We start from the raw sequence: 27,768 nt of genomic DNA on the forward strand, positions 1-27,768 counted from the left end.
TTGATGAATATACAATTCAAAAACTGGGTAAAGGACATGAGTAGCCGATTTATAAAGCAAAAAAAAGAATCAGGGAATTCCCTGGTGGTCCAGTGGTTAGGGCTCTGGGCTTTGACTGCAAGGGGCACGGGTTCGATCCCTAGTCAGGGAACTAAAATCCCACATGCCATGTGGCCAAAAAAAAGAAAAAAAAAAATTTTGTACTTCCCTGATGGCGCAGTGGTTAAGAATCTGCCTGCAAATGTGGGGACATGGGTTCAATCCTTGGTACCGGAAGATCCCACATGCCACGGAGCAACTAAGCCCATGTGCCACAGCTCCTGAGCCTGTGCTCCAGAGCCCTCGAGCCACAACTACTGAGCCCGTGTGCTGCAACTACTGAAGCCCGTGGCCTAGAGCCCATGTTCTGCAACAAGAGAGGCCACCGCAGTGAGAAGCCCACGTGCTCCAATGAAGAGTAGCCCCTGCTCACTGCAACTAGAGAAAGCCCACGCACAGCAACGAAGACCCAACGCAGCCAAAATAAATAAATAAATAAATAAATAAATAAATAAATAAAAGCAAAAAATAAAAAGAGCTTCAATTAAAAAAAAAGAATACTTATTTAAAAAATCCTAACTTTACTAGTAATGAAAGGAATTGAAAATTTTAAATGTGATATGTGATTATAATTCACTTATCAATTTGTGAATCATTTAAAAAGAATAATAGTATCTAGAGTTGGCTTGAATGTGAGGAAATGGGAGCTTACCTATTTTGCTGATGCAATTATAAATTGGTATAATATTTCTGATAGGCAATTTGTCAATTAAGTATCAAAAACTTCTGATACAGTAATTCCACTCTAGGAATCTATCCTAAAAGAATAATTAGATATTTGGCAAAGGTGTGTGAAATCAACGTACTTACACAACAATAGTCAACAGATATCATATACCCTTGTAATGAAGTTAGGAGGATATTTAGGGGAAAAAAATGTTGACATAAGTATACTGATGCTGAAAAATGCATATCATGTATTATTATGCAGGGAAAAAAGCGGACATTATTTTATGGTTGCCTTTTTTAAAGATCAAAATATATGCCGGGCTTCCCTGGTGGCGCAGTGGTTGAGAGTCTGCCTGCCGATGCAGGGGACGCGGGTTCGTGCCCTGGTCCGGGAAGATCCCACATGCCGCGGAGCGGCTGGGCCCGTGAGCCATGGCCGCTGAGCCTGCGCGTCCGGAGCCTCTGCTCCGCAACGGAGAGGCCACAACAGTGAGAGGCCTGCATACCGCAAAAAAAAAAAAAAAAAATATATATATATATATATGTATATATATATATATATATGCCAAGAAAAAGTCTGGAAGGCTATAAAAATTAGCAGTGATTATTTCTGGATAGTATATTAAGTTATTTTATTATTTCTAATTTTATTTCTGCTTGTTTGTATTTTATAATTTTCCTACAAGGAATATGTATTAATTATGCAGTAGAAGAAACTTACAAAATTCCTTGCAAATATATTTTACAATTACTATGGCTGTGATTAAAATTAAACTTGAAGTACAGTTTGTCCTTTTCTATTCACTTTCCCTGGAATACTAGATTGATGAATTTATTTTAGATTTTTTCTCTTCTGAAGATTGTTGTTATTTGATTATGGGGTAAACAACGATTTTTAAAGAAAATAATTAATTAGAAAAGACACAAGCTCTATATTCATAATATATAAAGTGTTACTACATGAGACAGAACCCTTCAAACACTCAAACATTTTAGTTCAATTCACTTATTGCTAGAGTGACCTTGGGCAAGTCTCTGAATCTTCTGATGTTTCATATTCTTTCCTCATCTAGGAAATGGGGATAAAAATATCCAACATGCCTACCCTCTAGGGCTGTTTACCCCTAGGGCTGTTTAGGAACTAAGTGGAACAATGGCCATTAGCAGGTTTTATAATCCAATGAAGAACTACATAAATGAGATGGGCTCTTCTCAGTATTTTTTTCTTTGCACTTTTCTTATTCATTACGTGTTCCTTATTTTTTTTAAAGATGCCATAAGTCTAATATTTTCAAAGTAAATGCATCTCAAAGCCTGGGTGGATCAGCTCTTCATTTCCCCAAACAGCACCACTCTTGATATTATTAGCCCCAGATGGACTCAAATGTTGAAGAGTTATCCAGTGTTCTACTTTCCTGCTGCCTGCTGAGTTGTCTTTGAAGCTCGGGCTGTAGAACGGAGTAAGATAAAAATGAAATAAAAGGCTTGTGTGTATTAAGATGGCTTTCCCTCATATTTTTAAAGAGGCCAAACGCTTATGCCGAGTTTAGGCAAACACAATCCTGATTATTTACATGGCATAATGGAAGTAAGCACTCAAGGAGAGAGAAATCTGATGCTTTTACTCAGCATGCTGTAAACCATTATCTCATGTTTTCTATGGAAAACAGTCTCAGCTGGGAAATTTGGTAACTCAGTAGGCTATTAATAGGATGTAGAATGTGATTACTCTTTTTGGATCACTTCAATATGTAATTACTTTTAGGATCTGGTAGAAAGAAACTCTATTAAATGATAATTATAGGACTGTATTTGCTTTAAAGTTCTGTAATAGCTCTAAACATGGGACTTTTCATTAACTGTTTGCCATAGTTAATAAAGTCATTTTTCTTAAAAAGTAGCAATTCCCTGCAAAAGTGGTAGCTCCACAAAGGATTAGTTTCTTATAGGAAAGGGCAGGGGAAACAAATTGTGCAGTAGGTTGGCTTCTCCATGGTAATATAATCTCCTTGAAAATATAGATGGCATTCCGAAGTACTGTGACAAAGTGAAATATTTATAAGTCCCTAGAGAACAATAGGTCTTAGTATAATATTTTCAGAGGGTAAACAGCAACTAAATATTATTGCACACATAAAAAGAAGACAAGGCAGGTGATGGAGGCAAAGTTGGCAAAGAAAAGCCTAGAAACACCAGCTGTTTTAGGAGGTGTCCAGCGATAAACAGGGTTATTGCCAGGAATACATCCAGCAATTAGACCTCAAATGTAAATTGGGGATTATATGAACACATAGATATAAGGATCATAATGAAAAGCTCAAATCAGTCCAAGAAATAATAATAAAGTATGCCAGGTCATATCCCCCCAAATCCAAGGAGCATGGGGCACAGTGGTTTAGGCTGCAACCTCTAGCCTCTGAATGTCCAGGTTTAAAATCTAGGTCTCGCTCTCACATGGCTGATTTACTTAATGGCCTGTCCCTCATTTTCCTCATCTTCAAAATGGGAATGATAATAATAATCCTCACCTATGATGCTGTTGAGAGAATTAAATAAAGTATGGGAAGGATCTTGGCACGGTGTTTAGAACATAGTTACTGGTATGTGAAATATAGATAACACTGATAATGGTGATGGGGAAAGTAACATTACTTATTAGATTAATTTAAGATCCTATAAACCTGATCTCAGTCATCAAGAAAGCAATATATCTATAACCTCGTACATAGCTAGCACGTGTCTAATGAAAACGTGTTCAGAAGGACCACATTTTATTCCTATGTCAAATCATGGCATTTGTCTTCCTGTTTTTATAGACCTGCATTGTCACAGGCTTATAGGAACAGGTGCAGGCCAAAAGAGTCTTGCCAGGAGTCAAGAAATTTATTTTTTGATCTTGGCTCTGCTATACACTTTGTCAAGGGACTGCATCAGTTTGGGCCTATACTACAACAACAACAAAAAACAACTACTTCGAATAATTTCCAAGTCTAGAACCTCCTTGATTAATGAAATGAGAAGTAGAAATTGCATCAAATTTTGCATGTTTACAGTGGAGAACAATGCTTTATTCATGCCCTTCAGGCAGTAATTCCATAACTACCTTTAGGTATCAACCACATTGCATTAAAACTATGCTGGGAAGGGAAGGACAGCTGAAAGATTACATTACCTTACAAGGTTGAACTGATCTCTTTTAACGCTTTACTTAATATCAATATTCATAAAGCCATGCTTCCCCCTAAGGATGTATCAACCTCTTAAAAAAAGATAAATGAAATTGTTTGCGTATTGACCCTGTAAGCCCCCCCACTTGGTTTTCGCACTGCTTCGTGAATATCAAAGCCAACAACAACAAAAAACGTAAAATAAAATTAGACTCACTTATTCCTATGCACCAAGAGAGCCCATATCTCAAAATGAAGGTGGCATTATTATTTTTTGTTTGTTCTTCAACAGAAAGGCATTATTAAGATTAGGGGAAATACTTGTGCTCTGCAATATAAAAGCCATTTATTTTCCATTTCTACTTCTCTGAATGCACAGGAACCTTGGTACGAACCTCTGTTGTCTCTGACTGTGAAATTTGGATTGTGAATGATTTCAGGGGGTAGACTGAAGATAAATCTTGGTCCATTGGCTGTGTCATCCTTGTCATCTGCACTAATTGTAACAATTGGCTGAAAGAGAAAGGTGGCCCATAAATAAATCATGCTGACATTGGCACATCATTCATTCAAAAATTCCTGGCTGGCTGAGAAGCCTGATTTTAATTAGAGAACATAGCTCCAGAGCTAAACCAGAGCTCTGAAGCCTTCTTGGGCAGTGGGAAGGATCTCCAGGTGATGCTCTCAAAACCAAACTCTGTTTCTAAATGCTTTTTCATAGCCAAGGCAGAGCAGCGTTACCTGGTTAGAAAGTGGCTTGGTCTGGTCACTCTCACAGATGAAGCCTTCATAAGGGGCAGCAAACTTGGGAGCATTGTCGTTGACATCAAGGACCCTAATGGCCACAGGGACTTTGGCTTCCTGATGCCGGTTGTCTGAAAGGAGAGAATTGAGACAGTAAACATGTGCAAGGGAGGAATCCATGTTGGTCCAAGGTTACTCTTGGGAAAAAGTGAGCTCCAGCCACTCATTCAGGCCCTGCAGGGAAAGGCACTGTTGGCACAAAAATCATCTAAAATCCAAAGTATGCCAAATCCAATGTGAGGGGGATGTCCTAGAATAAAGGTCGACATTAGACCAGTAAGAAATAAACCACTTTTCCCTTTCTGTTGAGGTTTAATTCTAAAGGCTTATAATGGAGACTGTCCCTCTCAGAGTGTAGTCCACAACAGCAGTTCTCAAAGTGGGATCCCCAGAGGAGCATCAAACAGTTTGGGAATTTGTTGGAAGTGAAAATTCTCAAACCCAACCCAAGACCTGAGTTAGAGGCTCTGAGAGTGGGATCCAGAAATCTTTGTTACAACAAGCCTTTCATGATAATCCATTGCATGATCAAGTTTGCAAACCACCGGTCTATAGGTAAAAAAGAACCCACAGATCTTGGCTCTAAGGATTCTGCTGCTCTGGGTTTAAACAAAACTGAGGATAAAGTGGGGAATCTTTCAGCGGTGGTTAAGAGTTTCAAGCTGCTACAGACTATCAGCTCATGTGCCAAGTCTGTACCCAGTTCTGCCAAAGAAAATGAAAACATCTCTATTTGCTTATATGTCTCCCTAGATAGACAACCAAAAATAAATTTTAAAGATTGAAAAATATGTTTAAGACTAAAAAAAAAAATTGTTCTATCTCAGCTGTTATTTTCCAGAATATATAGAAAGTCTCAAGGAATAATACTTGGTAAAGTAGAATCAAAACCCTTAGGATAATACTTACGGATTTCTGCTGCAAAAACTGATATATTGAGCCAGGCAGTTTCTTCTCTATCCAAAGGTTTTGTAGTTTTAATAAAACCATCCTCTGGATTAATAGTGAAAAACCTGTCCAGGTCAGTGTGACGATCGATTGAATACCTAAGCAGAATGCAAATGAGGCAATTAGACCAAGACATTCCAAGCAGCTTAATATTTGAATATTTTCTCCATGCTATATTTAAAGCAACTTTTTCAGTGAATTGCTTGAGCTAGGTTTTCTTTTTAATCAAATTTACTTTTCAAACTTCTTACATGAATCTTTTATAGAAATCACTTTGCAACATTGGAATTCTTTATTCAGGACAATGAATGAAAGAGCTGTTTAGCATATTTGATTGAGAAATGGAATAATATGTTGCATATCTGATTGAAAAATGGAATTAGCATGCTGCATATTTCTTCATATTTACTACAATCACCCACCATCTGAATTTATGAACCTGCATTTGGGAAGTGGGTCTGCCTTGCTTCCAAAGTACTCAGAAAGTCACAAGTGTACGGAACACTTGCCAGATTTCTGCATATGAAATATTAAATAGTCTTAAGTTATCATCAAAGATCATTTACGGTACTGAAAAATCAGTTTTCTCCTTACTTAAGGGAAAATGGTAACTATATTTTGAGTAAATTTATTCAATTTATTTGGTTTTAGGGGTTCTCGGGTAGCTTGGTTCTGAATTCCATTGTGAAATACGCAAAGAGGGCTTGGCCATTCATTTGTAGAGCATTCTCCCCACACTTTAATGACCCCAGGCTGAGCCTAACAGCATAGTTGGAAGGTTTCAGCTACTCCTGTCCACTAAAAAATTTGCTTTTTTCTAACAAAAGACAAAAAATTTCCAGAATATTATGGGGCAAGGTGAGGTAGAAGATGGGTCAAGAGGAGTGGTGTAGTAAGGTAAAATAACTTGCCCAGGATAAAGTTCTGGAGACCTGGCTTTAATAAGTGTTGACAGTTGTCCCATGGCATCCATGGGGGATTGGATCCAGGACACCTGAGGATACCAAAACCCATGGATACTCAAGTCTCATATAAAATGGTGTAATATTTGCATATAACCTACACATATCCTCCTGTACACTTTATTTTTATCTCTATTTTTTTGCGGTACACGGGCCTCTCACTGTTGTGGCCTCTCCTGTTGTGGAGCACAGGCTCCGGACGCGCAGGCTCAGTGGCCATGGCTCATGGGCCTAGCCGCTCTGCGGCATGTGGGATCCTCCCGGACCAGGGCACGAACCTGTGTCCCCTGCATCGGCAGGCGGACTCTCAACCACTGCGCCACCAGGGAAGCCCCCTCCTGTACACTTTAAATCATCTATAGATTACTAAAATACTTAATGCAATGTAAATGCCATGTAAATAGTTGCTGGTGTGCCACAAATTCAAGTTTTGCTTTTTGGAACTTTCTGGACTTTTTTTCCCCAAATATTTTGGACATGTGGTTGGTCGAATCCATTGACATGGAACCCATCAATGCAGAATGCATGGATACAGAAGGCCAACTGTACATATGTCTGAAGGCATTCATTGAGGGCCATAAAACCAAAGAATATTAGAGAATATTAGCAAAGACCATGGATGTCACAGAGTTTAATCTCTTCAATTTACAAATGGTAGGATTTGCAAATGGTCTATTATCTCGCTTCTGGGGGAGCCAATATTAGAACCTGGATCTTCCAGTTCTAGATCATGTTCTTTCCAAGGGGGAGGAATTTAGTGCAGAGCAGCACTTCGCAATATAGAAAACATGAGCTCATCCATGATATCGATGCCTTCACAGCTCCCTATGAGAATGGAATGATGAGTCCCCTTCCCCAGTGAGGAAAGAGGAGATAAACTATCACACACCTCATAAATGTCAGTAGAGGCTCAGTGACTAAACGCTCAGCAGAGCTCTATGTGAAAATAAAGAGAAAATAATAGAATATTTTTTCCCTGCCACTAGGGAGTTTACTATCTAGTTGACATGACAAGACAGGCTCACAGGAAGAATGATAATTAACAAGTATTATTCTATAGAAGTGAAGCGTATGGATTTTAGTTTTGTAAAGTCCTAGGTACAAGTTCATGCTTAGCTACATATATGCTGAGTGATACTGGAAAAGCCACTTAAGTTCTTTGAATTTCAGCTTACTTATCACTTAAACTAGAATATTAATAGTAACCTAACTTTTAGGTTATCAGTGAGAATTACATAAAATGATAGATGTTGAAGATGCATAACCTAGTGCCTCACACATAGTAAACAGAACAACAAATATAGCTGCTCTGATTTTTGTTGTTGTCGCTGCTATTACACACTGTGGATAGATCAAATGTCAGTCTACAGAGTATGACTTTCATACTATAGCCAGTGAAAAATCATGAAAGGCTTTTGATCAGAGGAACAAATAAACTAATTCAGACTATCAGGGTGATGAATAAGATAGGGTGGGCAAGGTGGTCTGAGCTAGTGAGAGTGGAGGAAGGAACAGAGGAAACTTAAGGAGGTGATGTATTGATAGTTTTTAAGGAGTGAGGTGATGAGAGAGTGAGGTATAGAAGCGACAGAGGGAATGGAAGACTGTGATAAAGACAGAACCAGTGGGACTCAGTTGATATTTGGAGATCTGTGGGAGGCTGGGAGAGTCCTTGAGAGTTTCTAGCCTGAGTGTCGCAGAGAGGGAGACATTGGGAAATACAAAGTCAACTTACCAGGAAGGAGAGGTTGAATTTCCACTAGGGCTATGCTGCCACACCAGGAGAGCAAGATTCAACTTTATCAGAGGTTTCACAAAGTCAGGGGTATAGTCGGTCTTTATTTTTTTAAGTATGTCACAAGAAGTATAGGCTCAAAAATATGTTTTTAATGAATGAGCCGGTGAAGGAAAAAGGAAGTGGGTAAAAATGCAGAGCAGACAGCAGAACAAGTACAGAATTAGAATCAGGGAGAAAGATCAGCCTAGAGGCAGAAAATTTAGAGCATTAACTCAATTCAATTAGTAGCATGGACGGAAACTCTATAGATAAGTGCACACAGAGAAAGTCTGAAGTGAAAGGCTGAGTGTCAGGGAGCCCCCAGTGCCTGGACTGGGATCTCAGACTACTGAAGACACCAGGTATGTCTGAGGCATGAAGAGGTTACTGCCAATGAAGCTAAGAGGAAAGAATATTTCAGGAAGGCAATGGTAAACGAAAAGGTCTCTGATGCTAGAGTCTGAGAAGAAAGCTGCAAACATTTCGAAGCAGCTAAGAGTTTGGCTGACACTATAAGGCCCTCCTACCCATATGTTTAAGGACACAAATGTCCTTAAAGGTGACGATAAGCACTCAGGAAAGTAGGTAGTCTGGCTAGGAGACCCACTGAATAAAAACCTTTAAATGTTATTCTATGAATTGTTTGGCAGTTCTAAGAATGAGGACCTGAGTGAGTGAGGGGAGTTGGTTCAAGGGCCATAGTGAGCATCTTTGGATAATTATAGACATGAAAAATGGCTCCATGCACAGAATAGCTTCCAATGAAAATATGACCCAAATAACCAATCACAGATGTGGATCCTTGGAGATAACGAGGTGTCAAGGAAATGAGCAGCTGTTCCATGTGTTTTTATATCATCTCTCTTCTAAAAAGCTGCTAATGCACCTTGATATTCTAGGCTAAAGTTAACTTATTTAAAATTCACACCATGAACATTTTTGAGTAGTTTAAAGGTGTTACCAAGCTCCTCAGTCGTTACCTGATGTATCTTCTTGCACAGAGAGCACGGTACTCAAACCTTCCTGGGAAATCTTTCCGTCAGTGGCTGCCCAGCGAGAGTAAACAGCTCATAGTGGACTCAAGGCAGCTCTGGACTAAAATCCAGTCTCCAATACTGACTGTTCATGTGACTTTGGGTAATTCACATCATCTCTTTGAGCCTCAGTATTTCCATCTATTGGACCCTAACGTGATCATAGCCTCAAGGGTGTCTGAGGATTAACTTAAATAACTTAGTGCAGGGTTGTCTGGGGCCAAGAAGATGCTCAATAAAGGGTAATTTCCTTCCTTTCTCACCAAAGGGGCAATGTTCAAAGACTTGAAGGCAACTGAACAGCATTTACATTTGGGACTTCCTTCTGCTCTGTCAGCATTTTCTTTGGTATAAATAGAAAAACTCCATTGTCCATGGCAATCTTTTTCATACTCAGATCTATTTACTTTTCTTCCCAGCTTTATTGAAATATGATTGACAATAAAAAAGTCTGTATTTAATGTGTACAACATGATGTTTTAATATAAGTATACCTTGTGTAATGATTACCGTAATCAAGCTAATTAACATAGCCACTGCCTCACACAGCAACCATTTCCTCTGTGTGTGTGTGTGTGTGTGTGTGTGTGTGTGTGTGTGTGTGTGTGTGTGGTGAGAACACTTAAGATCTACCCTCTTTGCAAATTTCAAGTCTACAGTACATTATTATTAACTATAGTTACCATGCTGACCAATATCTCCTCATTTTCCCCACTCCCTAGCCCCTGGCAACCAGTGTTCCACTCTCTGTTTCTATAAATCAGACTTTTTTAGATTCCACATATGAGTGATATGCTATATTTGTCTTTCTGAGTCTGGCTTATTTCATTTAGCACAGTATCCTCCAAATTCACATATGTTATCACCAATGGCAGGATTTTCTTTTTTCAGGCTAAATAATAGTCTGTTTTATATATATAATATACACATATATATGTGTGTGTGTGTGTATGTATATATATCTATATATATATATATATCTCACTATTTCTTAATCCATTCATCTGTCGACGAACATTTAGATCGTTTCCGTATCTTGGCTATTGTGAATAATGCTGCATTGAACACGAGAGTGCAGATACGTGTTCAAGATGCAGCCATTATGGAAAGCAGTATAGAGATTCCTCAAAATGTAGATGGAGGCTGGATTTGTTCTGTGGGCTGTAGCTTATTAACCCCTGACCTAGACAGACACATCCCTGGCCCTCTTTGACTGTGCCAGGGACAACACAGTGTAAGCTGTCATTGTGATGTATGGTGAGAGCTGTGAGGTGGAAGCCGCATTTGATCCATCTTAGGGTGCCCTGGAAGAATTCCTAGAGGAGGTGACACCTAAGTGGAGGTGGGAAAAATGAGTACCATGTAGCAAGTTGGAAAGGATGAGAGTGAGATCTCCAACCAGAAGGAAGAACACACAAAGGTCAGGAATTAGAAGGGGACAGGAAGTAGCCCAGTCTAGCTGCAACTGAGAGTCTGATGAGAAGGGAGAGTAAGACAAAAAGCAGGAGACCAGCAGGACACAGCAGGAACTGGGGGGGAGGGGCTCGAAGAAGAGCCTTAAGCCAAGTAAGAGAATTGAGACTATTTTGGAGTAGGGGACAATGGGAAACAATTTGATCAGTGATTATTTTTGTCATTGTTGCTGTTTAACTGAAGTGTGATGTGATGTTTGGATGTGCATTTTAAAACAATCAGTCTGGCTACAGGATGATGGAAAGGTAGGTGGGAGATCGGGGGCAGGGGGACCATGAGGAGGCCGAGGAAGGAATCTAGGCAAGAAGGGAATTAGGGGAGTGGCCATGGAAAAATAAACACCTGCTAGAATCCAGTCTAGGGCAGGTTTCAGCCAACTTTACATTTCTGCCCTATATGGACATGCCTTGAACCTGTGACTCAAGCCTCCTTCTCAGCCTCTTTCTCATCACCCTCTCATCTTCATCATCAATCTCATTGGTCATTAGCTCAGGTTGGGGAGCAGGGGAGGCAGGGTTCTGAATGGCTTTTCTAGCTTTCTTGTCTAAGTCACAAAAGTATATTTGTGATAATAAAAGCATCCTAAATTTGAGGGGCACTTTGTTATCTCTTCAAAGTGCTCAGCAGATAGATAGACAGGGCTTGCCTTCTGAGCCTCCTGTTCACTGTCTGTGTCTCTTTGGTTAAGTCACTTTGCCCTGCAGAGCCCCAATTTCCTCTTAATTTAAGAGATAATAATTCCTAGAAAATAACGTTGAGGGGATAAATTGGATTATATATCTGATACCCCTAGTGCAGTAACTGGAGCATAGGAAGGTGTTCAATAAATTAGAATTACTGTTATTATTTCACAATCATTATTTATACTTCACCACAGTTCTCTGAGACAGGCAAAGCTTAGGGTTACATCACCTAGTATACATTGGGAAATCTGCTCCAGAAATCCTGGAGCTTGAACAAGTCTATCCAAAGAGTTGGTGCAGAGGTGGAGTAGAACTCATGTCTTCTAAGTCTTCATCTTGTTTACACTGAATGATATCTTGGACCTTTTCTGAGACGGAAGGACCTGGTTCCTATAGGGATTTCCTAAAATCTCTTGCCTCTGGAATTGCCCATCCAGGCTTTAAAAATAAATTTCTTTGTACCTTATCGGGCTATTGGCAGCATCAGGGTCTTTGGCATGCACTCTCCCCACCACAGTGCCAGCAGCTGCATTTTCTTGGACTTCATGGATATAACTCGGGGCCAAGAACATGGGGGGCTCATCAGCATCTTCCACGGCAATCTTGACCGTCACGGTGTCTTTGAAAGGCCCGTTGCTGATGAATTTTGGGTCGATGTGCACGTTGGCTGCCTCTACCTTCAAGCTGTATGCTCTTTTGGTTTCAAAATCTACAGGCTGGCAAGAAAGAAGAGAAGATTGACAACCAATTCCTTGAAGAATAATGGAAAAGAAAAACCTGATTGTTTTATAGGGCACCATGAATAGTTGTTCAAAGAGAGAAAATCAGTGTTTATTCAATATCCAGTTACCTGAGCCATTTGGTTAGAAAATCAGACAAATCAATTGCTGAAACTTGGAATGTGCTTAATGGGTAATTCTAGGAGCATGACAGACACAGAAGGACCACATCATCAAAAGTGAACCACATTCTATGAACACACTAAGGCTGCCCAATTCAGTCACTAAAATCATTTAAGGAAAGGAATTAAGACATTACAAAAATAAATGTTATAGCCCATTCTGAAAAGTACTAAGAATCTTGGTAATAAAAATAGTCAATGAATTTCAGGCAAAGAAAAAGCAATGTCTTGTTAGATGACTGCTCCCCTCCACACATACACACTTCTGGCTTAATCGTATTGATAGTCTCATTTTTAAAGTTTCTGACCATGTAGCATTTCTCAAAGTCTGGGACCCTTACCAGCAGTGACCCATACACTGACTTAAGGTGGTTTATGGGTAATTTTGCGTGGGTGGGTTTTTTGAATGACATTATCCTAATTACTGATCCTATTATTTCTTTTCCAATTCTTCCATTCCCAAACACGTCAAGGATATCTCAGTATACTGCTAACTTTTAACATTCCTGTTACGCTTCCTGATCTCCCTTTCAGGAGACTATGATATAACTCTCTAGCTAGAATGTAATGACATCGTTTTGTTTTGACTGCATTCATTTTTAGGTTACCTCCTACTTATGGCAAGTGATATAGTACAGTGTGAATACTTCCCCATTAAAAGAATACATATATGTAAAAAAAGTCCATTTAAAGAAAAACTATTATAAACAATATAGATTTTACACAGACGTGAAAAAATATTAAGAAGCAGCATTTGAATGGCTGTCATTATTAAGAAATTGATGGTAAGCACTCCCTAAATCTGAAGGAGACAAGGTTCTGTGAATCAATCAGTAAAGGGTGAAAAGTAAAATTACAGAAGAGAAACAAGCCTTCCTGCCTAGGAAACAGAACTTTCTAATTAGCACTCTGGATGATACTGAACTCCCAAATGTTTGGAAAGAGTTGGGTCTTTTAAGGCTAGCATCTGCCTGCCATGTTGTCATCATCTGCCTGGTATTATTTTGAATGGGCATATAATCATAGGGCTTAGTCCTAACCTAATTCTCCAGCACTCTAAACTGAGGATTATTCCAGTTTCAGGAAGGTTAAACGCATTCAACACCCTTGACACTTTTTCCATCATTTTTCCACCCCCACCTCCCCAGAGTCAGAGAACACTCCCTTTTCCTGAAGCAAAATGTGTCACCAGCTGCTCCGTCATTCCGAACTCAGCAGCATCTTTGTCCTTCACTGGGTTACTGAGCAGCAGAAAGAAATGATATTTATAGGCTGAAGGTATGAGACTGCTGCAATTCCTCAAAAATCTCTGCGATTATTAGACAAAATTAAAACATGAATATGATATTCTGAGACCAGGTAAGAAGAAATTTTCTGATCTCAGATAGCCTGTTGATTCTCCTAGAACAGAAAGTTTTGAACTTGGTTTAGACAGATACCTAAGGACCCAGAGCATTGTTTCCACTGGAAAGCCTTGTTGTTGTTGAAGCCAGTATAGTCATGCTGCAGTTTGACTGATACTTTTTGAATCTCAAGTGAAGGTCCCCAGATCTTTGCAAGTGTTTGTCTGTTTCCTAGTTTGGTGAGATTTTACTGTCTTCTGGTGCTCATCCCAGGCTTGTGAAGTCCTCCCCATCTTCCCCAGACAGATTTGTGTGGCCCCTTAGTTGCCCATCTGCAGTCCCTCATCCCCCACCCCAGCTAGGTGAGGAGCATCCCAAAGGACTCTACTGAGTCTTGTTGATCTTTGCCTCCCCAATGCCCAGTAATGACCATACCAAGTGATCACATGTACCAATCATTGCGACTGAATGGGAAGCAGAGTTGATGGATGGACAACATTTAAGCATTTGCCTACAGTTTATTCCCTGCCTCCTTCCAAAAGGGATTTAAGGTAGTTTCCCATGTGAACCTTTATATCCATGTTATGAGTAGTTGAAATAAAGCTAAATGAGGCAACATACTACATAAGCCATACAAATCTCAATACCCCTGAGTTTACTAATCCTACCTCTAAAAATTCTTCCTGGGGGATTAAATCAACAGAAAACCCAAACAAACAATATTCAAAAATGCATGATGTGGGCTTCCCTGGTGGCACAGTGATTGAGAGTCCGCCTGCTGATGCAGGGGACACGGGTTCGTGCCCCGGTCCGGGAAGATCCCACATACCGCGGAGCGGCTGGACCCGTGAGCCATGGCCGCTGAGCCTGCGCGTCCGGAGCCTGTTACTCCGCAACGGGAGAGGCCACAGCAGTGAGAGGCCCGTGTATGGCAAAAAAAAAACCCAGCATGATGTTTAGATATCATAGAGGGGTTATATTTAATCATGGGAAACATACACACAAAACACCAAATCCAACTGTGAGATTTTATTAAGGAAATAATGGTCCATCAATAGGATGGGATGTTATGTAGTCATTAAAAATAATTATGTATATTATATAGCAGCATGTAAAATGTTTATGATGTGCCATTAAGTTAACAAATCAGATCACCCTATGACTGCAACTGTTTTAAATGTTACATATCCACATCTATATACATGTGGACAGAGAATATAAAGAAATAATCAGGCATAAAATTGGCTTTATTAAAATTATTAATTAAAAAATATTTTAAACGCCTTCTAATGCTGTTCTCACACTGCTTTACAGGCAGTTTATTTGTTTGTAAGTAAATACCTCAGAAACTGTGCCAGGATCTCTCAGTGATAATTGGAGTCCCACTCGGTCAAAGGTGCTGCACGATTGGATTTTCCTCCCCAAGTCTACCAAGCCACCTACAAGTCTCATCTTTGTTTTGCTAACCACACAGAGATTGTCTCAGTATCCTGAAGGCAGCTTCTCTCTCTCATGCACCATTATAATCCTGACACCTACTGTGTCTGACACAGAGTACTCAAGAAATATTTACTGCTTTCTAAGCTATTCAATAAATGAATGACGCTAGCTCCTAAATAACTCTTGAATTCTTCACCTTTACCTCTTCTGCCTTCTTCAGGTCTTTGTAATTCCTCCCTTGCATTCCAACAAGATGTCTTCAACTGGTCCCACTCTATCCATCTCAAAACGCTCAAGACTGAACTTATTCAAGTTTCTTAACTGTGTCCTATTTCCCTCAACACCGGTCCTTCATGAGCTCATTTTCTCTGACCTTCCTCTCCTTATCTATCTGGTAATTTCCTATTCATCTATGAAGGCTCAGCTCTAGAACTGCCCCCTGTAAGCAGTCATTCATGACCCATAGTCACAGATCTTATCATACTTTATCACAGTTGCTTCTCAGCTGGGGAGTGATTTTGCTGTACCTCACCCCAGGTATGTTAGGGAATGTCTAGAGCTATTTTTAGTATCACAACTGGTGGGGCTGGATGTGTGCTTACTGACATCTAGTGAGGAGAGGCCAGGAATGTTGCTAATCACCATACAATGCACAGCCCTGCCCCTACAGCAGAGAATTCTCTGTCCTGAAATGTTAATAGTGTCAAGGCTGGGAAAACCCCCTCTATGTTATTTGTCTTTTCGCTTTTAACTGTCCTGTTAAATTGTGATCTTCTTGTGACCAGGACTTTGTTTCTTCAGTTTTAGATGTCCAGCCTCTCACAAAGGGTGTGCCTGACAAATAATAATAACTCAATAACTCTTGGTAGAAAAAGGTTGAATGAATTAAGGAATAAGTGAAAAAACTATATTAAAAATATTTTTAAAAGACAAAAATATTTTCATGGATCTCTATCTTTTTATATTATTAAATCATATATATAATAATTTCTATAAGGATCCATCATTTTACTCTATAAAATTCACCTCTCAATATTTTTTCCTGCTGGACAGTTGGAACTTTGTGTTATAAGCTTAAGCAAACGTTCTTTTACAAATTAAAGAACATCTTACTCTGTTTTAAACCTAAACATCAGTGCTTTATAGAAGATTATTCCTTTGCCTGGAAGAAACACATTGAATTGGGGGAAAATGTGCAAATTAATCATATGCAGAGAGCTCACGTGCGATGTGTTAGTTCCATGGGGTGATTTACATGTTTCAGATTTTAGAGACACAGTGTGTGTTTATACCCTGAATACCTTGAAAACAGGTGACAACCTAAGCATAACCAACTACCCAATTACTTGAACAGCAAAGGATGGGAAGTCACTGCTCATATGTCAGTGGCAAGGAGGAGGGATAGAAATGTTAACTAACAAAGCCAGTTGACAGCTCTGTGCTACACATAGTCACACAGCTACTTTTCCAAAGGAGAAACCAGAAGTGACTACCCCAGCCCCTTGTGGCTGGTGATTAGGCTTCTGTGGCTACACCATTCATCATCACTAATGTTGACTTTTCCAAGTATCCAGAGTTCACCCCGACTTCCATATTCTTCTATGACAGAGTCACTTCTACTTTCTCTTTGTTTGGGTCCCCTCATATTTCCCCCAAACCTAAAAATGCTTCCTTATGTTGTGAAAAGTCGGCTTCCTAGAACACCTCTCTCCCTGCTCTCCTTACCGAAAGATTCCTCCCAGGCATCTCCCTCTACCCCACCCTTGCCTCCTCTCCAGCTACTGGCCTCTTTATTGATTCTTCAAATTATTTTTTTTATCAGTGTTCCAGGCCAATCTTTTCCATCACACCAAGGAGCTTCATATTCATGTTACAAAACCAAGTTGAAAATGAATACTTGATTAAAACCAGGGTAATCCCATCATCCAATTCAGATTTAATACTCCATATACTTTGATGATGGAGAAGTGTTGATTTCTCAAGTGGTAAATCAGGGGTAAAACCGTTTTAGAATATACTGTAACTGTTTCTTTACCTGAAAGTGAATCAAATCTGGCTCTCTTCTATACCCCCTTTCTGGTCTGTCTATTTGCAAAATGTCTTGAGTGGGAAGATGTTCTAGAATACACCAAGTTTGAATTCCATGTCTTTAAATTACTAGCTGTGTGATTACAACCGGGTCAAATTATTTAATCTGTCTGAGCCCCAGTCTCCTCACAATTAAACTGAGGTATCATTGCTGACTGGGATAATAACATCTACTTTATATGATTTTTATCATGTAAAATAAATGAATGCTGATAAGAGGCTCAGGCTTTGGCCAATATTTAGAACTGAGTAAATGTTAGATTTTTTTTAAACCAAACAAGAACAAGCAATAATCTCATTTTTGTAGTGAATTAATCTCAGGGACACATTTTTAGCAACAATTTAGCTGACTATGAGGGAAGGCCCATTATTATTGCTTCTCAGGTTCAATTTTGAGGGAAAATCAAGCAGAGGTTTGGTTTAAGTTTCATAGAAGGCCCAGCAATGTAATGGACCTTGGATGTTTGAGGTAAGAAAAGTTCCAAAGAGCCTATATTAACAGACTCAGCTTGGCAGAGCTAAAGAGGGAACTTCCATGTATGCTCAGGGCTGTCTGTCCAAAATCTAGATTTATCTAGCTATCTTTCTGTCCATGGGGAAACTGTGCCAAGTCACTTAAGAACTAACCAGCAATCTCAGGGCAGGTATTATCACTCCCCCCTTTTTTTTTTTCCAGTTTTATTGAGATATAATTTACATACAGCACTGTCTAAGTTTAAGGTGTATAGCATAACAATTGGACTTTCATACATCAGGAAATTATTACCACAATAAGTTTAGTGAACATTCATCATCTCATATAGATACAAAAGAAAAAGAATTTCCTTTTGATGAGCTCTCTAAGGATTCACTCTCTGAACAACTTTCATATATAACATACAGCAGTGTTAATTATATTAATCACAGTGTACATTGGATCCCTAGACTTATTTATCTTAAAACTGGAAGTCTGTGCCTTTTGACCCCCTTCATCCAACTTCCCCTCCCCCCACCCCCCACTCTGGCAACCACATATCTGATCTCTTTTTCCATGAGTCTATTTGTTTGCTTGTTTTTGAAGTATAATTGACCTACAATACCATCTTAGTTCCTGGTGCACAACATAGTGATTTGATATTTCTATATATTTCAAAATGGTAAGTCTAGTTGTCATCTGTCACCATACCAAGATATTACATTATTATTGACTATACTCCCCAAATCATACAAAAACTAACCATCAAACTCAGGCAGGCATCATTGGCCCCTTCTGCCAGCTTCCTCTGGAATACAGTTCTGTTATCTCCCCAAAGCTCAGAGTTTAACTGCAGAGTCAGGTCCAGCCCTCAGTTGTCCATATTCTCCTTTCTTTAGCCTTCAACTCCCTGTTTCCAGCAGCGGTGCCTTGGCAAGGCAGGCCACAGCACTGCCACATCTGATTCCTCACCCTAACTCACCTTTTTCAGTTTCACCACACCCTCCTGTGTTTCATAGTCCGTTGTGATTTCAAACAATTCCATCCCATCTCCATCAACAATATTGTATGTGACTAAGCCATTTTCTCCAATGTCTGGGTCTTTAGCCTTCACTCTTCCCACTTCCTCCCCGGGTACAGCTGCTTCTGACACAGACATCTGGTATACGCCTAGAAGAAGAAGACATCTATTTTTATTTTCCCTTTTATTTGGCAGCTGTAAGACTTTAGATTTCATTGAATCTCAATAAATTTCTCAAAGGGTTTGACATTGAACTTTCTATTGATTGAAAACATGAAGGAAGTGAATGGATGGGAGAAAGATCCCACATGGCTTGCTTGTCAAAGAAATGTTTTCTGCAAAGGATGATGAAACAATATCAGGGTCCAGGGTGGTAGGGTGGGGTCACCCGTCACATGTGAGAGAGGAAAACAATGCCCAGTTACATTTCCCATCAGGAACTGATGGAGAGCCATGTATATTTTCACACATTCAAAAAAATCAAAACTTCTTTTTTCCGTCTTTGGAATGGTCTGTAAGTTAATTCTAAGGCTCACATGTGGCACTGCCAGGTGCCCAGAAAAAGAACACCCTTCCCTGTTTAAAAGCCTTCCGTAGCTCCATATTTATTTTAAAATCAAATGCAAGTTGTATCCTTCATGGTCATGATCCTTCCAGCTGTATATCTGACTCTTCTTACTTTACCTCCTTCACCATTTGATTAACTGATACCTTATATGGAAAAGCTTCTCACTGGGCCAGACAAATCATGTGAATACCTGGGGATAAAAATTATAAACAAAGCAAACAGCAAATTGCAGAAACCCCTGAAGTGGGAACACAGTGAATACATACAGAACAGCAAGACCACAAGTGTGACTGCAGCCTTCTGGTAGGAGGTAAGGGTATATAGGGAGGCTGGGGCCCAACTGTGCACAAAGGGCATTGCAGGAGATGGAAAAGACTAGGTTTTCCTTAAACTTGGTGGGAAGCCACTGAAAGGTTTTCAGTAGAGAAGTGAGATTGGAGATAATCTTATTTGCATTATCACAATTCAGAAATACTCTCTGCGAAACAACGTAGAGAAGCAAGGGTTGGAAACCTGGCCTCTACCACTTTTAAGCCAAGTGGTCTTGGGCAAGTTACTTAAGCTCTTTAAGCTTTAGTTTCCCCTTATGTGGATTTTATCAGTTCTAATACTCTGTCTGCATTTATCTATTGGGTTGGCCAGAAAGTTTGTTTGGGTTTTTCCATAACATCTTTTAGAAAAATCTGAATGAACTTTTTGGCCAACCCAATATATTGTTTGGCTGTGAATACTTTCGATTCAGACCCATATTTAACTTAAACACACCATGCCCTCCATGATAGAGGACAAGTAGGAGGTGGGAGTCTCTGCAGATAATTACCAATTTACATGAAGGTTTAGAAAAACCTCCTCCCAGTCTTCGTCAAGTTCATAGCTGTAAACCTGGTATCTTCACAGTAGTGATGCAACTTTACTCTATGATTGTATGTGAGCAAGGGCATTAATCACTATCTGCCAATAGTCCTGCATGGCCTTTTGCATCCAGCATACCAGCCAGCTTTAGAGTGGATAACGGAGCATGCAGTTTCTTAAGGCTTTACGCTTATTGGAGATGCTGAACCTGGTGGCTGACCAGGCAAGGCAGTCTTCAACTCTTTGGTGACTTTATGAGAACTGGCTGTTGCCTTGTAATCCTCTATCTCAATGTCTCCCTTGCATAGGTTGTTGTCTTTGGATTCCTTTGAGTGACCATGCATGGTGCCTTCCTGGGGCCATACTTGGTGGCCCTCCCTGTTCTCTCATTTATAAAAAGTGCCATCTCTCTGGCAATAAACTCACAGTCTCTACCAGCTACTCTCCTCATTAATGAAGAAGACACTTTCATGGTGAACCCCCCGTGACCTAGCAGCGGCAGCATCATTACGATCACACTGTACCTCTGCCTCTACTTATAATGTACACATAACCAGATTTGTGTACAAAATCTGGCTTTGCCATATCCTTCGGGCAAGTTACTGCACCCTTCATGGGACTCAGTTTTATCTGTAAAATGGAGGCTCTTGTAGAGATCTGTAATAGTAGTAACTATTCATTAAAGGATGGTAGTTGTTGTAATTATAATGATTAATAATGACCTTTCAAATCATTTTTTCTTTTATTTCCTGTTGCAAGCCTATCAGTTTTGTAGAAGGACCATAATCCCCTAGATAATACTGATAATAATGGCTAACATTTGTTGACAACTTATGCCAGATAACATTGTAAGATTTTACACTAGCTCATTTAGTTCTAACAACATCCTATTAATTGAGCCCTGTGGAAGATTGTATCTTGCAAAAATAGTCCAAACAGTATCTCCAAGCCCACATGCTTTTCTTTCAACATGACTTTAACAGTCCTTCCCTTGAAAGGTGGGGTCTACAAGAACTCCACTTACATTTGGGCAGTCTTATGACTACAGGAGAAATGATGCTATGTGATTTCTGAAGCTAGGTCACAATACGCAATACAGTTTCTGCTTGGTGTCCTTGGGGCTCTCTTCACTTTTAGAACCTATCCAAGCCACTCCTTTGAGGCTGATATGAAGGGGAACCAACAGCCAACATTAACTTGCCAGCCATGTGACTGAGCCATCTTGGAAGTAGATCTTCCAGCCCCAAACTGTGCCAGTTGATGCTATGGAAACAGAAACAAGCTGCCTCCTTCAGGTTTTGCCCAAATTGCAAACTCATGACAAAAATAAACGATTATAATTGTTTTAAACCACAAGATTTGGGGCAGTTTGTTAGGTAGCAATAGATAACTGATTCAGGTACTATTACATATTCAGGTTAGAAATGAGAACACTGAGACAGAGAAAGGTTAATTAATTACTACATCACATCATGAGCACTTAGCAAAATGGATTTTCTGTTCCCAGGGTTGTAGAACATTTTATGTCTCCACTTTCTCCCACTACCTCTCCTCCACTTAAGTTTTTTGTTGTCGTTACTCCACTTAAGTTCTTTGTTGTCCTCCACTTAAGTTTTTTGTTGTCTTGTTTTTTGCAAGAATGATATAAAGAGCCTCCATTTTTCTAGATTTCTTCTGGAAAGTTGAGTACAGCAGGAATGGGTCAGAGAAGAGTTGGCTGTGGCACCATTGGAAAGTGAAAGCCAAGCCCACCTACTTACTCTGTGGAAACTTTGGTGGGTTGTCATTGACGTCAGTCAGTGTGATCGTCACTTTGGTTGTCCCTGAGAGTCCACCCATGTGTCCACCCATGTCCTTGGCCTGGATCACCACGTGGTACTCCTCCTTAGCTTCCCTGTCCATGTTGGGAAGGGCTGTTCTGATGATACCTGGACAGGTGAGCAGGGAACATCACAGATATTCATTGATAACATTATAACAAAAACGATCTAGGCACAGGGGAAGCAAAGATGAATAGAACAGCACCTGCCCTCACAGAAGAGTCACTCAAACATGGCAATTATCATCAAAAGTAGCCATACCTGGAGCATCATATAGATATACTTTCTAGCAAATTGTCCTAATTATTAATACAGCATTAAAATTTAATGTTTCATATGTTGTACTGTAAATTCAAGTAATAACCTCACCCTTCCCAGGTGTGACACTTAAAGATCCTAAAGACTGATATATTTGAGGACGCACTGCATGAACATCAGTAACAAACCCATGCTTTTGGACTGCCAGCAGAATCTTTTGACTATCTATGCCTGCATGCAATTCTTAGAAACATTTCTATGGTCCATATTAAGTTAAAAGTAGAAGGCGATATATTAAAATGTTAATATTAATTTTTTTTAAGTGTATACCAAATGGGTTAAAAATATATACAATGCTTATACAAACACTTACTGTCTACTATCCGCTATCACTGGAAACAATGATACGTTAATAATTGAATTCTACATTATCTCTGGATATTAGCACATTATTGGTGTGGAAACCATGCTCACTTAAATCTTTTGGGAACATATTCAAGCTTTTTCTGTCTGTAGATAACGGTAACATTTATACTGGAAATATAAGAGAGTGCTGTGGAAGCTTTAAGCCCTTATCCTTTTCTGACCCTGATGTTTATATGTTCCTCAGCAACATCCTTGAACTCACTGAGCCTCGTTTTTCTTGTCTGTTAAATAATTTGGTAGGTTCAAATTGGTGGTTCTTAACTATGAGTCCCTGAGACACGAAAGTTGCAACTGGAGTCCTTCCAGAGATTTTAACATCTCAAAAATCCATATGAAATCCCACATTTATCCTTGGTTAATCTGAAAATTAATTGGCAAAATTAATTGGTAAATGCCTTTGATGAAATCATAGCAAGTAGCCCCATAAATTGTGATCTGAAGCAAAGAGGCTACAAATAAATGATTACATAGGTAAGTGGAAGTTATATTCAATAAGTGGGCAAAGTATCTGATTGGAAGGCTATATATATACATATAAACATATATATTTGATAAATTTTAACTATAATAATAAAAGCGGATTGTTTGTAAACATCTTTCAAACACATGGGGGTATACTGTGGAAAAAAAGAAATGAGTTTGGGGTATAATATCGTGGACTAGCATGTTCACAGGACTTTAGTGTTTATTCTAATAAAAGGATCCTAGAATCAAATTTGGTACAAATGGAGTGAACCATTTTGGCGTGGGCTTTGGTTGTTTGTATTTGTTCACTCTTTCGGTTTGCTGTTTGTTTTCTGTATGGAATTTGCAGAGCCTCCTTCTTGGATGCTAATGCCGCTGGGAATCTAAGCACAGTGGAGGAGGCTGGGGATATGTCTCCTCCCAGACACACGTTAGCATCAGTTCCCACCCCCACCACCCCCAGCCCTGGCTTTGAGAGCTGCCAGTTTTCATACCAGTCTTCAAGTCCTGTGGTCTCTTAATTTGGATCCACAGTTGAATTTTATGATAAAACATACTTTAAGATAAATTCTTAAGTTGAATTTTAAGATATGATTTTAAGAGAAAAGTTGCATCTAAGATTATATTTATTACTGTGACATGGTGCAATACAGACAGTATCTAATCCTCACAATAGCCTTGTTAGGTGGCCCTTTTTATATTTTAGAAAACTAGGACTCAAATAAGTTTTAGTGAGCAGGCCTGGACTCCTTATTCACAATGTGTCGCAAATCGCAATGCCATTCCACGGTACCTGTCTGTGCTTCTACTGAAAAGTAGGGTTGTCCTTCCAGGATACTGTACACTAACTTGGCACTGTTTCCATAGGTGGGGTCGTCTGCATCTGAAGCTGTCACCTGAATTACTGATGTTCCTTAAAAGTGAAATACAGTCATTAGCAACAGTCCCTCAGCTTTTCAAATTATATTCTAGTTTGCAAAGTTTTATCTTAAGATTAAAAACTGAGGAGAGCCCCAAAATTATTCAATATGCTTTCATTTTCCGGGGTTGAGATGCAAAAATAGCCTCCTTCCCTCCCTCTCTCCCTTCCTTTTTGTTTAATTCCCATAGCTTAAAAATGAACTTTCTATATTCATAGTACATCCTGCTATACTTAGTAGTTAAAATAATAATATGAACATTATTGCAAAAACATTCTAAGACCCATGCAACTGGAATGTTCAGTATATCAAATAATTAAATAAAAATCTTCCCAAATAGTATAATAAAGGATAATTAATGATGAATTGCTTTTCATGAAAGGACAGAGTGCAGTCCTCCATCTGTAGCAGAGCAATAAATACATCATTTTATTGTTGCTTTGCATGTAATAAAATGGCTGCTAATACTACATTTTAATTAAGTGATGGCTATAAATATTGTACAGAATGTTGTTCCCTACTGGCATGAAAATTGCATCTTCCCATCTCTAACAGGTCTGGTAGTCATATAACAGAAACCACCAGTAGACATCTGGTGAGATCTAAGGCAAGCATTTGTGGGTCACAATGGAAGGAAACCAGGGAATTGAAGGAAGATGGGATTCAGTTTTTCCTAGAAAAAACCTCTGTTCCCTGATGGTCACAAGTATCTGAGGGCATGAAATGCTGGGCTTCAGAATGGGGCAGGGGAGATGCTCAAGGGAGAGAGCTGGTTATTATAGAATTCCTCAGTGCCAGGCATTGTTTGGGGCATGTTCCATGTATTCTGCCCCTCTGCTGGGTGTTTTTACATTCACTGTGCTTGTGAGGTACTTAGTATGACAGGTAGGAAGTTTTGCAACCTATTTTTCAGAGTGGGTTATTGCCAGAGTCAGGAGTCTAACCTCTACCCAGCAAACAACCAAACCCAAGTGCTTTCCGAGACAGTTTCAGCAGAGGGGCCAGGTTCTATGTGAAAGGCAAGGGAGTCCATTTACACAGCCTCTGACAACCCTTTAATTTACAAGGCTGTCAGTGATTTTCACATGGCATAAGAATAAATCTCACTTTTTTTTCTGTAATTCATTTTTTCGTACAAATAACTTTTTTCTGAGCATTTCCCACATAACTAGGCACTGTTCTAAGTAGTGGAGATTTATAAGGGAGTTAATAAGCTCTATTCTCTACCTTCATGGTAGAGCTAGGGAAAGTATTATTTTTTATGCTTAATTTGCTTCGAGGAATCCACTAAGTTCATTACAACTCGTTATATTTTACATCTATGTTGTTTAACTTGCATTAGAGTTTACATTATCCTCATTGTATAGATGACAAAACAAAAACTGAGAAAGATGTAAGATGTTGTCTGGGTTGACCTGGCTGGTCAGAGGCACAGCCATGATTCCAACCCAGTACTGTCTGGCAGCAGACTCTACTCTCATAGGCCATGATGCAAAGTCTGATGTTACTCCTTAAGCACCAAGCTGCCCCAAGAGGTGGGATCAATGAAAATTCCCCTAGAGCATCATGTATGATGGCTGGCCTTTGTCCCCTGGCTCAGCTGCTGACACTGCTGTCCCCTATTTACTGATTTATTTGATGTCTGCTATTTCTCATTAAAGTCCCCAGGTGAATACTGAGAAACTAAAGAATTGGGCAGGGCAAAGGGAAGAGAAGAAGGCAGAAAAGGCTCAGCTGGGTTTTCATAAAGTATGAGAAGTGTTTGACTTTAGCTGGAGGAGAAGAAGGGGACATTTTTTTTTTAGCATCAAAAGTTCTATATGCAGAATGGAAGGAGCTTAGAGTTGTAGAGCCATTTCTGTATCTAACACTCTTGAGCAAACTGATTCCCAATCTTGATGCTTAGTTTCCTCATCTGTCAAATGGCCCTGATGATCCTTACGTTCATGGGAACTTTATTATTTTTTAAAATTTATTTATTTATTTTTGGTTGCATTGGGTCTTCGTTGCTGTGCACAGGCTTTCTCTAGTTGCGGCGAGCGGGGGCTACTCTTCATTGTGGTGTGCAGGCTTCTCATTGCGGTGGCTTCTCTTGTTCTGGAGCACGGGCTCTAGGCGCACGGGCTTCAGTAGCTGTGGCATGCGGGCTCAGTAGTTTTGGCTCGCGGGTTCTAGAGCACAGGCTCAGTAGTTGTGGCGCACGGGCTTAGCTGCTCCGTGGCATGTGGGATCTTCCCTGACCAGGGCTCGAACCCGTGTCCCCTGCATTGGCAGGCGGATTCTCAACCACTGCGCCACCAGGGAAGTCCTCATGGGAACTTTAAATCTCTGATTCGAGTAAGCATACTCACTCCCTGATTAGTACAGCTCTGATCATTGTCTGAAAGACAAATCCTTCTTAATATGAGGCATGCTTCTCAAAAGACCACAACTACATGCATTCTATAAAGCCAAACAAAGGTTACTGCCAGGAGAAGGTAGCTAGTTGAATAAATCTTTCACAGAATTGTCCTCTAACAATGTGATGTGTCTTTATGCATGATAAAAGACATAGCTGCTTCTGAATTATTCTAACAGATGATGACATAGTGTCATGGTTAGATATATATTCTGGATTGACTTAATAGCTCAGATGACCTTGAATAAATTCATTAACCTGTTTCTAGCTTGGGTTTCCCATCTGCAAAATATTTTCAATAGGACCTACCTCATTGCAAAGATGAGTCACTGCCAAGATTAAATGCAATACTGCATGTAAATCATTAATTAGCATGGTGCCTACATGGCACAAATACTTCTATTACTTATTGAACACCAACATGCACTAGTGACCAGATGTATGTTATTTCTAATCCTGCATGACTAGAAACTTTTATCCCCATTTTACAGAGGAGAAACTCAGGCTAAGAGAACAGATGCAACTGATTCCCAGTCACAAGGTTAATTAGCACCAGGGCCAGGATGACATGGATTTGATTATGTCTTTCCTACTCTTCCACACCTCCTCATACTTTGTAAGCTTAGAGTTTAAAACCTCAGGGCAATTTAAAATATTTGAAACGTCAGCTACATATATGAAATTTTTTTGCTTGTTATTCTGCCATAGAAGATACAGCATAAATTCTACTTCCTGATTTGGGAGAATAGGCACCAGCCTGCCCACCCACAGAGATACCAGGCCTGCAGGTGGAGTGGGTCCGCCCTCCCCTGCCCTTACGTACCCACGTTGGACCTCTCAGGCACGTTGGCATGATAGGTCTCGTGTAAGAACTCGGGAGGGTTGTCGTTAATGTCCTGGACCTTGACGATGAATTCTGACGGCGGCTCCAGGGGCCGGTTGGTGTCCCTGTCCACCGCCTGAGCCATCAGCGTGTACTGGGCTCTCTCCTCTCGATCCAATGTCTTGGTAGCATGAATGTTCCCTGATTTGTCATCAATCACAAAAATGGTTCCGGCTCCTTCACCTGAGAGAATGTATTTAATGTTCCCATCACCAGAGTCAATATCGGAATGAAGCTAGGAAAAGAGAAATCGAGATTTGTAATTCCTTGACAGATGCACTGGGGAGGTAGAGACACACTTACATGCTGTTGAGA

General features: G+C 39.8%; 1 protein-coding gene across 1 annotated transcript in view; it reads right to left on the bottom strand.

Annotated features, from left to right (window-relative positions):
• Positions 1–27,768, bottom strand: part of CDH11 (cadherin 11) — a 144,981-nt gene that overhangs the window by 14,447 nt on the left and 102,766 nt on the right. Inside the window, exons 4-11 of the mRNA XM_082676114.1 lie at positions 27,394–27,688; positions 24,046–24,165; positions 22,044–22,211; positions 18,825–19,012; positions 12,079–12,332; positions 5,649–5,785; positions 4,677–4,810; positions 4,331–4,448 (exon numbers count right to left, since the gene is read on the bottom strand). Coding sequence (XP_082532240.1) covers positions 4,331–4,448; positions 4,677–4,810; positions 5,649–5,785; positions 12,079–12,332; positions 18,825–19,012; positions 22,044–22,211; positions 24,046–24,165; positions 27,394–27,688 — 1,414 coding nt within the window. The remainder of the gene's footprint in view (positions 1–4,330; positions 4,449–4,676; positions 4,811–5,648; positions 5,786–12,078; positions 12,333–18,824; positions 19,013–22,043; positions 22,212–24,045; positions 24,166–27,393; positions 27,689–27,768) is intronic.

This window comes from Grampus griseus (assembly GCF_964374135.1).
Source record: "Grampus griseus genome assembly, chromosome: 19".
Taxonomy (NCBI): domain Eukaryota; kingdom Metazoa; phylum Chordata; class Mammalia; order Artiodactyla; family Delphinidae; genus Grampus; species Grampus griseus.